This window comes from Pan troglodytes, chromosome 2 (assembly GCF_028858775.2).
Source record: "Pan troglodytes isolate AG18354 chromosome 2, NHGRI_mPanTro3-v2.0_pri, whole genome shotgun sequence".
NCBI classification, from domain to species: domain Eukaryota; kingdom Metazoa; phylum Chordata; class Mammalia; order Primates; family Hominidae; genus Pan; species Pan troglodytes.
Window position 1 is genome coordinate 199538315 of NC_086015.1, and position 16772 is coordinate 199555086.

The 16772-nt window shown below is 40.5% G+C and overlaps 1 protein-coding gene and 1 non-coding gene across 4 annotated transcripts in view; both read right to left on the reverse strand.

The window, feature by feature from the left end:
- The window catches only part of UBXN7 (UBX domain protein 7), a 79185-nt gene that overhangs the window by 39625 nt on the left and 22788 nt on the right, over window positions 1-16772 (reverse strand). For 2 of the 3 annotated variants that reach the window (XM_063805257.1, XM_054680292.2), the window contains exons 2-5: window positions 14309-14456; window positions 10020-10087; window positions 1617-1739; window positions 692-757 (exon numbers count right to left, since the gene is read on the reverse strand). In XM_063805257.1, the coding sequence (XP_063661327.1) occupies window positions 692-757; window positions 1617-1739; window positions 10020-10087; window positions 14309-14456 (405 nt within the window). 3 annotated transcript variants of the gene reach the window in all.
- Window positions 848-950, reverse strand: LOC112208755 (U6 spliceosomal RNA). Its single transcript, XR_002943330.1, has one exon. It is a non-coding gene; the product is annotated as a U6 spliceosomal RNA (small nuclear RNA).

Here is a 16772-nt window from a genome sequence, read left to right on the forward strand (position 1 = left end):
TGTCACCTTCCACTGGAAGGACACAGGATTCCCTAGATGACTTGAGTCAGTTTAGGTTCCCCATCAATTCTCTCCAAAGTTACAAGACCTATCTGTGCCTCAGTGAACTCATTCTAAATAAACTACAAAATCAAGCATGGAAGGGTTTCTCATATATCCTAACATAACTGTCCTTTCTTTAGGATTCCATTGCTAAATCAATACTAAATCCTCTAAAAGCATAAGACCAAGATTCTCATTCTAATTTATTACACAAAAATATTTCAAATAACTGTAGCCAAAATATTAATAGTGGCTGCTTTGGGTGGCATGGCTTTTCCTCCTATTTTTCAATCTCTTACAATAACCATTTTCATTATATATTCCTTTCATTGACAGAAGTCAGGATCCTGAGGGAAATCAGTTTATTTTATTATAGTAAGCATTTTAAGTGTTTATTCACAAGCGAATTAAGTTTATCAATTACCATATTTCCTACATTATCTCCATCTCCTTTACTATTTTTCTATAACCAAATAGGTTAGAATTTGGAACAATTTAGCTCAGGGGAGAATTAATCACATTCTGGATCCATAATTTCACTTTTTAAAGAAGGTGAAAACTTAAAAGTAATTGGGCCTAATAGTAATCATCTTTGTCTTTTTAATAGGAAGAGAAGAGGGAGATGATAAACTGGTCCATAGATACCTACTAGTTTCAGTTTGAAAATCCCGGAAACCATCAAAAATTGAACGTGCAGGCCGTCGTCTTTTAGGAGCTTTGGGGAGAAAAAATAGAATTGAAAAAATTTTTAATTAATTTTGAAACAATTCTAAAAATGTCCTTATCTAAAAGTATTTTTTAAATAAAACATATGAAACCCTTCATGAACTGCATGTCACCCTTGCACAGGGGCCGTGCTAATCTCTGTCTCGTTCCAATTTTAGTAAATGTGCTGCCGCAGCGAGCACAGTATTTCTTGTTTTAAAACACTCAAGATTCATATGGTGCCTTCCCTCAAAAAATAAAAAAGTTTAAAAACTTTCAAATCATTCATGTATAATTAATCCAAACAACTTCCATCCAGTCATCTTGTATTACAAATGAGAAAATTCAGGCCCAGTTACAATAGACTTAATCAAACTTATGTAAAAAGTTTACTATCGGCTGGCCATGGTGGCTCATGCCTGTAATCCCAGCACTTTGGGAGGCCAAGGCGGGTGGATCACCTGAGGTCAGGAGTTTGAGACCAGCCTGACCAACATGGTGAGCCCCTGTCTCTACTAAATACAAAAAATTAGCCAGGCGTGATGGTGCATGCCTGTAATCCCAGCTACTTGGGAGGCTGAGGCAGGAGAATCACTTGAACCTAGGAGACAGAGGTTGCAGTAAGCCAAGACTGCCATTGCACTCCAGCCTGGGCAACAAGAGCGAAACTCCATCTCAAAAAAAAAAAAAAAAAAAAGTTTACTATCCTGGCCAGGCACTGTAGCTCACACCTCCTGTAATCCCAGCATTTTGGGAAGCCAAGGCAGGTGGATCACCTGAAGTCGAGTTCAAGACCAGCCTGATTAACATAATGAAACCCTGTCTCTAATAAAAATACAAAAAAACTAGCCAGGTGTGGTGGCACGTACCTGTAATCCTAGCTACTTGGGAGGCTGAGGCAGGAGAATCACTTGAACCTGGGAGGTGGAGGTTGCAGCGAGCCAAGATCACGCCACTGCACTCCAGCCTGGGCAAGAAGAGTGAAACTCCGTCTCAAAAAAAAAAAAAAGTTTACTATCTTAATATCCAAGTGGTGATATCAGGAAGAAAGAAGATTTTGAGGATGATGCCACGTAGAGATGAAGCCACACACATGCTGCAGATATCCAATTCAGGTTAGCCCTGTTGTATAGAGTAACTCTACATTCTAAACCATAAGACTTAAGGACTATTTCTTAGGGATTGGATTGGACCCACGTGCAGAACTATAAAGACAAAAAAGTCTTTAATTCTGGAAACTTTTTTCACAGTTACACAATGGTTTAATGACAGAAAAGTAAACAGATCCACCTAAGGTATTCCACTACCCCTGTAGAGTGTCTATTACCCAGTCTTTAAGTATTTTACAGATAAGGTGTAGAATGCTAGAATCAAAATGTTATCTTCCTATATCTATGTGTTCTTAAACCTAAACAAATTACCAGATCATTTATGTACATTACAATAAATAAAGGCTTTTCATTATTCCCTCAATATGGGTAAGTAACTAAGTTGGCTTATGGCAAGGCTGGCCAGCATGTAACCAGAATAATTATCTGTTAATAAATGATTAGTATCAAGATTAGACAGAGACTACAGAATCCCCTTAACGCGTGTCAAAACATCTTTCCCAATAACTCGTGTTTGTGATTACACAGGATAATTCTTTATATCCAGAACTACCGAGTAAAAGGCAAAACAAAGCAACAAAAAAATGCACAACATATTAAAAACTTCATTTTTGTTTAAAACATATATTCATATGCATATCATTCCTGTGTATATGTGTATGTTTTTATGTTAAACAATCACACTATCATCTCTGGGAAAAGAGATTTTGTAATACACTGTCATGTTTTATTTATTTTTTTTTTTTTGAGACAGTGTCTCACTCTGTTGCCCAGCTGGAGTGCAGTGGTGTGATCATGGCTCACTGCAGACTCCATCCTCCTAGGCTCAAGCCATCCTCCTGCCTTAGCCTCCCAAGCAGCTGGGACTACAAGTGTGCAGCACCATGTTCAGTTTTTTTGTTTGTTTGTTTGTTTGTTTTTTTAAGAGACGGGCATGTCACTATATTGCCCAGGCTAGTTTGGAACTCCTGGGCTCAAGGAGTCCTCCCACCTCATCCTCCCAAAGTGCTGGGATTACAGGCACCAGCCACCATGCCCAGCCTGAATTAATTAATTAATTTATTTATTGCGACAGAGTCTCACTCTGTTGCCCAGGCTGGAGTGCAGTGGCATGATCTCAGCTCACTGTGACCTCCGCCTCCCAGGTTCAAGGCATTCTCCTGCCTCAGCCTCCCTAGTACGTGGGACAACAGGCATGTGCCACCATGCCCAGCTAATTTTTGTATTTTTAGTAGGGAGGGGGTTTCACCATGTTGGCCAGGCTGGTCTCAAACTCCTGACCTCAAGTGATCCACCCACCTCGGCTACCAAAAGTGCTGGAATTACAGGAGTAAGCTACTGAGCCTGGCCTGAATTTTATTTTTAATTTAAATATTGCACCCTGTGTCCCTCTCTACCTTCCTCCCTCCCTCCTTTCTTCATTTCTATTCAAGAAAAAGCAAGAAATGTCATACTTTTCAATCTTGGATCTATTTTTGATCAAGAGCTCCTATTTCAAATGTACATGGCCTCTAGCAGGAATAATATAGCCTGCCAAAGAATGCCTCTAAAACTAGTTATCTGGCCCTGGTGCAGTGATGTGCGCCTATAGTCCCAGCTGCCCAGGTGGCTGATGTGAGAGGATCGCTTGAGCCAAGGAGTTCGAGTACAGTCTGTGCAACATACTGACACCCTGTCTCTTTAAAAAAAATAATAATAACTTTTTAAAAATAACTAGATATCTGAAACTTTTTAACTGTAACAATTAAGAAACTGGCTGGAGGCTGGGCATGGTGGCTCACGCCTGTAATCCCAGCACTTTGGGAGACCGAGGTGGGTGGATCACGAGGTCGGGAGATTGAGACCATCCTGGCTAACACGGTGAAACCCCATCTCTACTAAAAAATAGAAAAAATTAGTCAGGCGTGGTGGCGGGTACCTGTAGTCCCAGCTACTCGGGAGGCGGAGGCAGGAGAACAGCGTGAACCCAGGAGGTGGAGCTTGCAGTGAGCTGAGATCGCACCACTGCACTCCAGCCTGGGCCACAGAGCGAGACTCCATCTCAAAAAAAAAAAAATAGAAACCAACGATGTCTTAGAATAAGAATAGCTGCCTAAGAAAGTATATTATTTTAGGAAGGTAGCACATAAAAGGTAATTTTCTTCTACTTTTAAACTGCCAAAGATAGGTTAGTCAATATTCCACATCACCTTTCCAACCTCCCCCTTCTCTATAAGGGACCGATCTCGGTATACTCACTAGTTCCTCTTATTGCTATCCTTCTACCCAATTCCTTTTACTTCTTGGGCTAATAACCCTCTTCCCATTTGTCTTCCCTTCGTTTACCCTATTTCTAAGCAAAAACCTCTCCTCAGACCACACCACCTCTAGCCCTAAGACTATTACTGCTACCTGCCTTTTCAATGTGGTCTCCTGGCTCTTCCAAGCCGTCTGCCACAAGCAAACATCAGTCCTCTGTCCTCACTCTACTGCCCACATAATAGAAGTACTGGTCACTGAAGCCAAAGAGACTAAGCTATAAAGAGCTAAAAGAGATTCAGGAGCTTCAAAGTCAGCATAGGGAAGGGACAGGTGGAGAAAAAATGTAGTGAGAAGAGTGGCACTGTTTTACATGTCCACGTATCTGTTCGTATTTGGCTTCAGAGAAGACATCTGGATCTTCAGATCTGCTTCTGCATTCCTTTAGATCTGCTGTTATTCTTTTAGTTCAAGTATAGAAAGAAAACTAAAATTTACTTCACGCAGACACGCAGTTGTAAAAGGGAGGAGTGGGCTTTTTGTTTTAAAAGATGGGGGTCTCACTATGTTGCCCAGGCTGAAGGGCAGTGGCTATTCACAGGCACAATCCCACTACTGATCTGCACCTGCTCCGTTTCCTCTTCCTTAGGTCATCTGGTGTCCTCCACTGCCGGCAGGTCACCATATTGATTCCGAACTTAGTGCAGACACCCAATCAGCATAGGGCCCTACAGCCAAGAACTCCTGGGGCTCAAGCCATACTCCCGCCTCAGCCTCCAGAGTAGCTGAGACTACATGCCTGTGCCACCATACCCAGCAGGGAGGAGTGTTTTAAAGTCTTAGATGATTGTGGATATTCCTCTTTAATAGTACACCAATACTTAACCAATGGTAGTTTCTTAGAGGACAGCTGCAAAGTGGAATCTGAAATCTTATCAATGAGTTTTTCATACTGTTTCATTAAAACCCACTGTACTATGTGGTAGGCAGTGTCTAAGACAGCCCCCAATTTTCCCTGTCTCCCAGTATTGATAACCTGTGGGTGAATACCTTGAGTACAGGCAGGACTGAACAGAATGTGGCAGACATGATGGGATTTCACTTCCAGATTACGTTACAAAAAGACAGTGGCTTCCATTCTGGGCTGCCCTCTCTGGCTCTCTCATTTGCTCTGTGTTAAGAATGGATGCCCCCAGGCAATAGCCACATGAATGAGTTTAGCAGATCCTCCTCCATTCAGGCTTTGAGATGAATGGTAGCCTAGCTGACATGCTGACCACACCTTTGTAGGAGACCCTAACCAACGGCCACACCCAGATTGCTGACCCAAAGAAACTGAGATAACAAACGTTTGTTTTTTTCAGGCAGTTTAATTTTGGAACAATTTTTCACTCAGCAATAAATATCTAATACAATTCATCTCGCAGTCTGAATGGATCTTTTACCTATGCACAATTTTGTAGTATCATGCATTGGTTATTCAAAAATACTTGTTTACTGAGTAATGCAAACATTTCAAATATTAATGGTTTCATTACACAGTATTTTAAAAATCATCTGTTTCATGTCACCACTGATCTTATCAGAAAGCCTTCAAGTACTGGGAAAGTATCAAGCTCACAAAGGTGGGTACAAAAAATTTTCTAAAATCCTGTTTTTTGCCTGAAAGCTCTTTTGTAATTTATCATTGTTTTTGAGATGAGGTCTGTCATCAGTAGGCTGAAGTACAGTGGTGCAATCATGGCTCATGCCTTGACCTCCCAGGCTCAATCCATCTTCTCACCCCTCGGCCTCCTGAGTAGCTGGGACTACAGGCATGTGCCACCACACCCAGCTCATTTTTTTCTTAATTTTTTGTAGAGATGGGGGTCTCCCTATGTAGCCCAGGCTGGTGTGGAACTCCCAGGCTCAAGCAATCCTCCCGCCTCAGCCTCCCAAAGTAATCCCAAAGTGTTGGGATTACAGGTGTGAGTCACCACGTCCGGCCAAACCTCTTTTTTAAAATCACTGATAACAAACACTCTCAGTTGTATTGAAGTAACAAGCTCACATTTTCAAGAAAATGCCAACTGTCAAAGTGTAAACTGATAGTCTGTCAGCGATTTTTCAAGTAAAAAGAATGTTCCATGAAAAAAGCTGCCTACTTCAGCTCGCTACTCTAACAATCACACAAGTGCTTTTCCTTAAGGTAATCATAGTACTTCATTATGCCAAAGTGCTTTGTGCATACATCCTATTTCAAACAATATTTTAAAACTGTGTACTCAAGGGTCAGGATTTAATGAAATTAATCATTTTTATTGCTTCATCAAGAACATTATTAAAGAAAACTGCTTTTAAATTAATTTATTATTATTTTTTGAGTTGGGGTCTCAATACATTGCCCAGGCTGGTCTCAAACTCCTGGGCTCAAGCAATCCTCCCGCCTCAGCCTCCCAAAGTGTTGAGATTACAGGTGTAAGCCACTGCAACTGTCCTATTTATGTTTCTTTTATAGACAGGGCCTCACTCTGTTACACAGGCTGTAGTGCAGTGGCATGATCATAGTTCACTGCAGCCTAGAACTCCCAAGCTCAAGTGATCCTCCCACCTCAGACTCCCAAGTAACTAGGACTACAGGCATGTGCCACCATGCCTAACGAATTTATTTTTATTTTTTGTAGAGATAAGAGTCTTCCTATGTTGTCTGGGCTACTCTCCAACTCCTGGTTTCAAGTGATCTGTTCAACTGTGGCCTCCCAAAGGACTGGGATTACAAGCATGAGCCACTGCACCTGGCCCTGCCTTTTAAATTTTTTTGTAAACTTCAAATATGCAGCAGTGAAGAATTCACTATCTAGTGATACAGCCTGAAGCCACCGCATGAATTCAACCAAGATGCCAGCAGTCTGACTCATCATTGTGTCTGAACTATCAGTCTAAATGTCACCACAATGAAAATAATTTGATGTCCAGTATAATGGTGCATGCCTATAATCCCAGCTACTCAGGAGGCTGAGATAAGAAGATCACCTGAGCCTAAGAGTTCTGGCCTGTAGTGTGCTATGCCAGTCAGGCGTCTACACTAAGCTCGACATCAATATAATTACCTCCCGGAAGTAGGGGGACCACCAGGTTACCTAAGGAGGGGTGAACTGGCCCAGGTTGGAAACAGAGGTCAAAACTCCTGTGCTGATCACTAGTGGGATCACGCCTGTGAGCAACCACTGCACTCCAGCCTGGGGCAACACAGCAAGACCCCATCTTGGGAAAAAAAAAAACCCTTAGTATTATTACATGAGTTGTTTTAACTTTACAGACAACCTGAAAGGGAATATTAGGGACCTGAGCCCACACCTGAACTGTGATTTAAATCAATACTGTCTTAAGAAAATAGTTTCTAAAGACCCATTTCAAGTTATAACATCTAATAATGAAAGGTAAGAATGACTTCCTAACTGTAAAAAGTCATTCTCAGTGTCCTCCTTACTGTACACCAATTCAGAGATAAAAAAAGGACGAAAGCGGCCAGGTGTGGTGGCTCACGCCCGTAACTCCAATATGGGCCAAGGCCAAGGCAGGAGGCTTGCTTGAGACCAGCTCCATAGCAGCCAGGGCAAGCAGCAATGCCCTGTCTCCACAAAACAGAACAATCAGCCAGGCGTGGTGGCATGCACCTATAGAAGGCTGAGGTGGGAGGAATCCTTGAGCCCAGGAGTTTGAGACTGCAGTAAGCAAGGACTGTATCACTGCACTCCAGCCTGGGCAACAGACTCCATCTCTGCAAAACAAAAGAAAAAAAAAAGAGTAAAGTGGGGCTTCCAAATGGAATTCTTTTGCCTCTGTTCAAAAGCAATACAGCACAGAATTTACTTCCTATAGTCCTACAAAGACCCTGTATTATTCCTTGCAATAAAGAGAAGATAAAGCTTCCAAGGGCATTACTCTTTTGCTCCAAATCTATTCCTAGCATTTATATTTTTAAAATTATGAGCAATATGGTATATTAACAGCATAATGACTATCTGCAGTGAGCAGTCCAGAAAGCACTTCATTACACTACAATATTCAGACTTTACAGCTTTCCTCTTGCCTTTTATTTCCAAATCTAGACAGTATATTCTTTTGTTTCTTGCTATAATAAACACCAAAGCTGCCAAGTTAAAAACATTTATCTCGGCCGGGTATGGTGGCTCATGCCTGTAATCCCAGCACTTTGGGAGGCCGAGGCGGGCGGCTCACCTGAGCTCGGGAGTTCAAGACCAGCCTGACTAACATGGAGAAACCCCGTCTCTACTAAAAAAAAAAAATATATATATATATATACACACACACACACACACACACACATACACATATATACATACAAAAAATAAAAATTAAAAAAATAAACAAAAACGTTTATCTCATAAAAACTCTCAACTAAAGTACTTTATCAAAAGACATACATATAATTTTATTCATCCTTTTGTTACAACGTATATTTCCTCCTCTTAGTTTACCGATGAAGGCTATATATGTATTATCCTAAGTGAATTAATGAAGGAACAGAAAGCCAAATACTGGACGTTCTCATAAGAGAAAGCTAAACACTGAGTACAAACAGACACAAAGAAGGGAACAGACACCAGGGCCTGGTTGAGGGTGGAGGGCGAGGATTGAAAAAAATACCTATAAGCCAGACGTGGTGGCTCGCTCCCGTAATCCCAGCACTTTGGGAGGTTGAGGCCAGAGGATCGCTTGAGCCCAGGAGTTTGGGACCAGCCTGGGCAACATAGCAAGACTCCATCTCTATTTAAAAAAAAAAAAAAAAAAGGAAAGAAAGAAAAGAGAAGAGAGAAGAGAAGAGAAGAGAAGAGAAAAACTACCTATTGGGTACTATGCTCATTACCTAGGTGATAATCTGTACACCAAACCCACGCAACATGCAATTTACCCATGTAACAAACCTGCACATGTACCCCAAACCTAAAATAAAAGTTGGAGGGAAAAAAATTTGTATGTCTCTTGTACTCAATTGTATTTATTTATTTATTTTGAGAGAGAGTCTTACTCTGCTGCCCAGACTGGAGTGCAGTGGCAGTATCTCGGCTCACTGCAACCTCAGCCTCCTGGTTTAAGCAATTCTCATGCCTCAGCCTCCTAAGTAGCTGGGATTACAGGCATGTGCTGCCATGCCTAGCTAATTTTTGTACTTTTAGTAGAGATGGGATTTTGACATGTTGGCTAGGCTGGTCTTGAACTCCGGGCCTCTAGTGATCTGCCCACCTCAGCCTCCCAAAGTGCTGGGATTACAGGTGTGAGCCACCTCAACACAAAGTATTTCTCTGCATTAACTGTTCTCAATATATACTATATACAGTTTTCTGTCTTGGTCTGCCCAAGCAGATTATAATTCCATCTTGTATTTTTTTCTATATAAACTCATGATTAACACAAACTCTTTGGCTTACAAAAGGGAAATGCTTAACGATAAATTAATCTGATTAAATGTCCCATTCTCTATTGCCAGTCTCTATCCAGATTCATATCACAATTTTTCACATGAATGAGGGGTTACTGTGCCCTTCATCCACATGAGGAACAGCACTTCTACAAATTAAGAGAGAAGGTAAGGCATATCTAGAGAGTAAGGATATGGCAGTCAAGTAGGTATCCAGAAAATAAAAATAATCAGAATCTTTTCATTATTCATTCCCATTACAAGGCAGCAATTCTTTTTGCTAACGTCCCTCCTTTTGGCATTTTCCAACAAATATCAATTTTTAACATCTGCTTCACTCTTTGTGAGTCAACTGTGCAACTTTCTGTACAGGACTATAGAAAAAATAAGAAATGACACTACACTTCTAACAGTCTCCTAGCAAGCCTTCACATCTTTTGATGGTTTCATTAAAATCCTAAAGAACAAAATCAAATAAGGCTAAGGGAAAAAAGTGAACTTACCACCAAATAATGGTTCTGGTTCCACCAGTATTTCCTGCTTTTGAGGAATTGGGGCACGAACTTCTTCTCTATTAAAAAAAAATGGGAAAATAAAAAATGAAAACTGTTTTCTGCTACCTGTTTGCTTTCTGTAAATACTGTGAATATATTCAAATTAACATAGTGACTTTTAGAAGCACAGTAATAATAAGTTTTTGTGTTGCTATTTTTTTGGGGGGGCGGTGGAGACAGTGTCTCACTCTGTCGTCCAGGCTGGAGTGGACCGACACGATCTTGGCTCACTGCAACCTCCACCTCCCGAGTTAAAGCGAATCTAGTGCCTCAGCCTCCCTAGCAGCTGGGACTACAGGCATACACCATCACACCTGGCTAATTTGTTTTCATATTTTTAGTAGTGACAGGGTCGCGCCATGTTGGCCAGGCTGGTCTCGAACTCTTGAGCTCAAGCAATCCACCCACCTCAGCCTTCCAAAGTGCTAGGATTACAGGCATGAGCTACTGCATCCGGCTGATAAATGAGTTTTAGATAGTTTCCACATAAAGCTCAAGTGGAAAAGAGTACCTGGCATATATAGCTCAAATGGTTTGGAAATAAAAACAATTTCCCCTTCCCTCTCAAGTTTCCTACCTTAAATTCTGTCAGAAAAAAAGAAAAAAATTTTCCCCCAAAAAGTCAGGCAGAAATGAACAGAAAAATATAGGCTTAATAGAAGCAATATCACATTACTACTATATCAAAGAATAATTAAATCACAAAGACATATTAAAATAAACTTTAAAAGGCAGTGAATTTCATGCTAATTATGAAAGAGGCTAACAGGTATGATCTTGGATTATTTACTAAAAAGATCCTAATATACAGAACAAAAAAAGTAATTACTCATCTTTTAAAAGCCTATTTTCTTCAAAGTTTACATTCATAGGGTTTACTGATAATCCATCTCTTCCAATAAGAAAAAACTCATTTAGATATACTGTAAAAATGGTGTGTGCCTTTAAAGATTAGTTTATTTTAGGTTGGGCATGGTGGCTCATGCCTGTAATCCCAGTACTTTGGGAGAGGAGGCAGGAGGCTCACTTGAGCCCAGGAGCTGGAGACCAACCTTGGCAACATAGTAAGACTCCATCTCTAAAAAAAAAGAAAAAGAAAAAAAAAATTACTTTGTTTTACAGTTGTAACTCAAATATTGAACTTTGCTGATTAATGTTCACAGCAAATAGTAACTTCCTAATTCATTATCTTCCTGCTTATAAGTATTATTATATAAGCATGTAAATTCCATATAAATTTATGTTAGCCCTAATGGTTTTTTTTTTTTGAGACGGAGTCTCACTCTGTGGCCCAGGCTGGAGTGCAGTGGTGTGATCTCGGCTCACTGCAAGCTCCGCCTCCCAGGTTCACACCATTCTCCTGACTCAGCCTCCCAAGGAGCTGGGACTACAGGCGCCCGCCACCACGCCAGGCTAATTTTTTGTATTTTTAGTGGAGATGGGGTTTCACCGCGTTAGCCAGGATGGTCTCAATCTCCTGACCTCGTGATCCGCCCGCCTCGGCCTCCCAAAGTGCTGGGATTACAGGCGTGAGCCAGCGCGCCCGGCCAATGGTTTTCATTCAGGTGTTCTGAACAGTATTAACTAAAGATCTTGTTTTTGACATTTAAGCGTTGGAACTCCAAAACATCCTTTATGAAATGAAGTAGGAATACTCATTTGTCAATAATTACATCCTGTAATCAAAGAACAACCAGTTAAAGAAATTTCCAATAAACCAAGTGACAAAAGGATAATTCAAAATTATGTTAAGTACCCTTTCCTACTGCTCACACACAAAATTTCAATAATCTGAAGAAACAGATGACACATCTATAAGAGTAAGCTCTGTCAATCCTTTTATCAAAAGGAAATAGGCCAGCCAGGCATGGTGGCTCACACCTGCAATCCTAGCATTTTGAGAGGCCAAGGCAGTTGGATCGCTTGAGCTCAGGAGTTCAAGACCAGCCTGGGCAACAAGGCAAAACCCCATCTTTACAAAAAATACAAAAATTAGTCAAGTGTGGTGGCATGCGCCTATAGTCCCAGCTACTTGAGGCGCCGAGGTTGCTTGAACCCTAGAGGAGGAGGTTGCAGTGAGTTGAGAGCAGTAAGCAGAGATCACACCCCTACATTCCAGTCTGAGTTACAGAGCAAGACTGTGTTTTTAAAAAAAGAGTTAATTATCTTAAGAAAACTGGTGCACACAGTGGCTCACGCCTGTAATCCCAGCACTTTGGGAGGCCGAGGTAGGTGGATCACGAGGTCAGGAAATCGGGACCATCCTGGTCAACGTGGTGCAACCCCATGTCTACTAAAAATAAGAAAATTAGCCGGGCGTGGTGGAGTGTACCAGCAGTCCCAGCTACTTAGGAGGCTGAGGCAGGATAATCCACTTGAACCCAGGAGGCAGAGGCTGCAGCAAGCCGAGATCACACCTCTGCACTCCAGCCTGGCGACACAGAGAGACTCTGTCTCAAAAAAAAAAAAAAGAAAAGAAAAAAAAAGAAAGAAAGAAAACAAACAAAACTTAAACAAAACTTTCCATTATTGTTATACCTCGCTTTACAGTGTGTGTGTGTGTATATATATATGTATATATCTATATATAATTGTCTCAATCTCAGACAACTCAGTTGTTCTATGAACAAACTTTAATCTGATGAAATGCATCAATTAGAGGGGTGGATTAAGTAGTACAGTTGTCCTTACACGAAAAGACTTGATTACTACGTTATCTGAGGGTATCTGTACCAAGACTGTCAGCTACCAAGAATGGAAGGATGGAACAGAAAAAAGTGAATAAAGAAAATCATACTTTAGGAATTAGGAGCCATTATCAAATGTTAATCAATTAGCAATACAAACTATCTAAGCCAAGTTATATATAGGGCAATTCATTAGGAAAAGATATTCATTTATCAAAACTATTTTTCAACACAATTGAGAAAACATGTTTTATACAATGAGGATAAATATGCTCTCCCAAAACAACTATGAATATTTGCTATTCAAGTTTCTGTATTAGGTGGTTTTTTGGTTTTGTTTTTTGTTTTTTGTTTTGAGACAGGAGGCCTCACTCTGTGTCATCCAGGTTGGAGTGCAGTGGCACAATCATGGCTCACTGCAACCTCAACCTCCCAGGCTCATGTGATCCTCCCATCTCAGCCTCCCAAGTAGCTGGTACTACAGTCGCGTACCACCACACCCGGCTAATTTTTGTATTTTTTGTAGAGACAGGGTTTTGCTATATTGCCCAAGCTGGTCTCAAACTCTTGGGCTCAAGCCATCCTCCTGCCTTGGCCTCCCAAAGTACTAGAATTACAGGCATGAGCCACCATGCCTGGACCTTTTTTTTAAATATTAAGGTTTTCATACTGATTTCTGTTAAGAGTTTGAGCTATATTGGGAGCGAAATACATGGCCAACATTAACAGAAAAAACTCTACACGATATTTTTATTATTTTTTTGAGACAGAGTCTTGCTCTGTCACCCAGGCTGGAGTGTAGTGGCACGATCTCTGGTCACTGCAACCTCTGCCTCCTGGGCTCAAGCAATTCTTGTGCCTCAGCCTCCCGAGTAGCTGGGATTACAGGCGCATGCCACCACGCCTGGCTAATTTTTGTATTTTTTTTTTTAGTAGAGACACGGTTTTACCATGTTGGTCAAGCTGGTCTCGACCTCCTGACCTCGTGATCAGCCCACCTCGGCCTCCCAAAGTGCCGGGATTACAGGCATGAGCCACCACGCCCAGCCTAGCTTCAAGCATTTTTCATAGCAACTCAAAACATTTCTGTGACAATGCAGAAAAACCTACAATTGGGAAATCTGAACTTTACTGGGCTCTACTGCTACTTAATTGCTGTGTAGCTTGGGGAAATGGCTATGCCTCTGCTTCCTTATTGGTAAAATGTTGATAATGCCATCCAATAAGGTGTTTGTTTATTTGCTGCTGCCGTGAGGCACACAGGCCCTGCTGGCCACGGGCCAATCCTAGCAGAGCACCACCACACACTCCAACCAACCCCATCTCCCCGACTTCACAGAGCCTACACGGTTCCTTTGAGGATTAAATAAGCAAGACAGTACTCTAAAGAATTTAAAGTATGTAACTACAAAAATTTCTACTTCATACTTTTTCAGAGGCTTTCAGCCTTTCATTTATTTCAAAACCAGAGAATCGACCTAGCTTTGATAAAAATGCAACTACTTAATTTAGGCAATGGATAGCTCCTGACAACACATAATAAATTCATACTCTGTGTGTGGTCTGACAGTAGAGACACTTGCTGAACTGGTACTGGGCTCTTCAGCGATTCCTCCACCATCCAAAAACATAGTGACTGCCATTTCCAGATTATTGTTGCACGCTTCAAGCATATGTTTTCCTACACTTTCACTTGCACCTGAAACAGTAAAAAGACAGGAAAAACGTTAAAAAAAAAAAAAGACAGCCTCTTTCTTCAGCTCATATTAGAATTCCCAAGTAAATTAATAGTATTTTTCCCTTTTAGAATGAATGACTTTCTTGTGAAATACACAGAGCTAGAAAAAAATGTACACATTCTTGAAGTGAAATACACAGAGCTAGAAAAGAATTTAGCAGCATTAAAGAGTAATCATCCGTCATAATAAAACAAAAACTAAATAAAGCATTTTTTGGCCATTTCTTTGGCCATTTATTTAAATGGCCAAAATATATATTTGGGAATAAGCTGAAAAAAGATAAAGAAAAATGAAAGACTACATTCTAGAAAGTTAGAAATGCTTTGTTAGAAAGAATACATTTCAGTTAGCATTTCTGTTTCTGTTAAAAAGAAAGCATCAGGCTGGGCGCAGTGGCTCACACCTGTAATCCCAACACCTTGGGAGGCTGAGGCGGGCAGATCACGAGGTCAGGAGTTGGAGACCAGCCTAACCAACGTGGTGAAATGCCGTCTCTACTAAAAACACAAAAATTTGCCAGGCATGGTGGTACACACCTGTAATCCCAGCTACTTCGGAGGCTGAGATAGGAGAACTGCTTGAACCCAGGAGGCAGAGGTTGCAATGAGCCGAGGTCATGCCACTGCACTCCAGCCTGGGCAACAGAGCGAGACTCTGTCTCAAAAAAAAAAAAGCATCTTTAATACCAATGCCAAAGAAGTGAGATGGAACATTTTTTGTCTAAGACATAACTAAGTCAAAATCTGGTAAGAAATGTCAATCTTCATCATTTAAAAATGTCCCTATTACAAATGTCTCATTTGTAAATAACGTAAAGCTAACAGAGTCTGCTAAATGAAATGTAAATTGGTAAGGTCCTTTAAGACAACAATTTTACAACATGTATTCCAGAAACAAAAATACTCATTCCTTTTTCGACTCAGTAATTTGGGCTTCTAGTCAAAAGAAAATAAAATCTACATAAAATACTATAGGCATAAACATGTTCATACACATGTCCAGCATAGCTTCAGTTTATATTGAAAAGTTGGAAATAACATAAATGTCTAGTGATAGAATGTAAATTGAACATTTTCTGGCCACTAAAAAGCACCTCAAGCTTTCCATTTGGGATGATTTTTCTTCTATCTGAATTATGTCCCTTAGAATCTCCTTCTCTTGGTGGTAAATGCTCTTAAGTTTTTGCCTGCAAATGTCTTTATTTCGCTGTCATTCCTGACAGTTTTACTGGGTATTCCATTTCAAAGCTGACAGCTATTTTCTCTCAGAATATTGAAGACAGCATTCCAATGTCCTCTGGCTTCTGTTGTTGCTGCTGGGAAATCAGTTGCCAGACTAAAGAAAAATGTTTTTATAGCAATCTGTTGTTTCTAGTTGCTTTTAAGACCCTCTGTCTTTAGCCTTCTGCAATTTCACTCTGATTTGTCAGGGTGATTTTATTTAACCTCTTTGGGATTCAATGGACTTCTACCACTTGAAGATTATCTTTTATCAATTCTGAAAAATTCCCAGTGATTTATATTTGATCGTTGTCTCACCCCCTCCATTCATACTTATTTCCTCTGTAACTCCAATTAGATGTATGTTACAACTCTTCACTCTAACCTTTATGTCTCAACCTTTCTTTCATATGCATATTGTCTCTTTGAGCTCTCTATGGTGCATTGTGGGTAATCTCTTCAATGCTATCTTCCAGTTCACACATTCTCCCTTTAGCTGTGCCAATCTGTTTCTTCACTTGCTCACTGAGCTTTTGATTTCAGCTAATTTTTTATAACTAGAAGTTCTGTTTTTGTTTACGTCCTCATCTGCTTGATCATGTTTTGGAGATCCTTAATTCCTACTATCCCAATCTTTCATTTCTTCAAACATATTAACCCAACTTATTGGAATCACTAATCACTAAGGGAAAAAATAAATTTTCTACAGTTTCTATAGGTCACTGTTTCTTGTTTCTGCTGGACTTGCTCACTGTGCCACAGTTTTTGTGTGATTTGTGATTTTTTTTACTGTGATGTCATGTGCCTTGAAATTTTAATCTACAGAATTCTGAAGCCTGGGTTGAAGGTACATTTCCTCCTAAGAGGATATGATTTGACAGACTTTGCAAGGCACCCACAGGGACTACCAAACTGAGACCACTTTAAATACACTTCTGACTTGGAGGTTTTTCAAGACCACATGGGAAATGTGACTGTAACAATCTTTGTTATAAATTCTCTGTGAAGATGTTCATCTCCATACATCCCCTCCCCACTGCCAAGGTAGAAGCATCC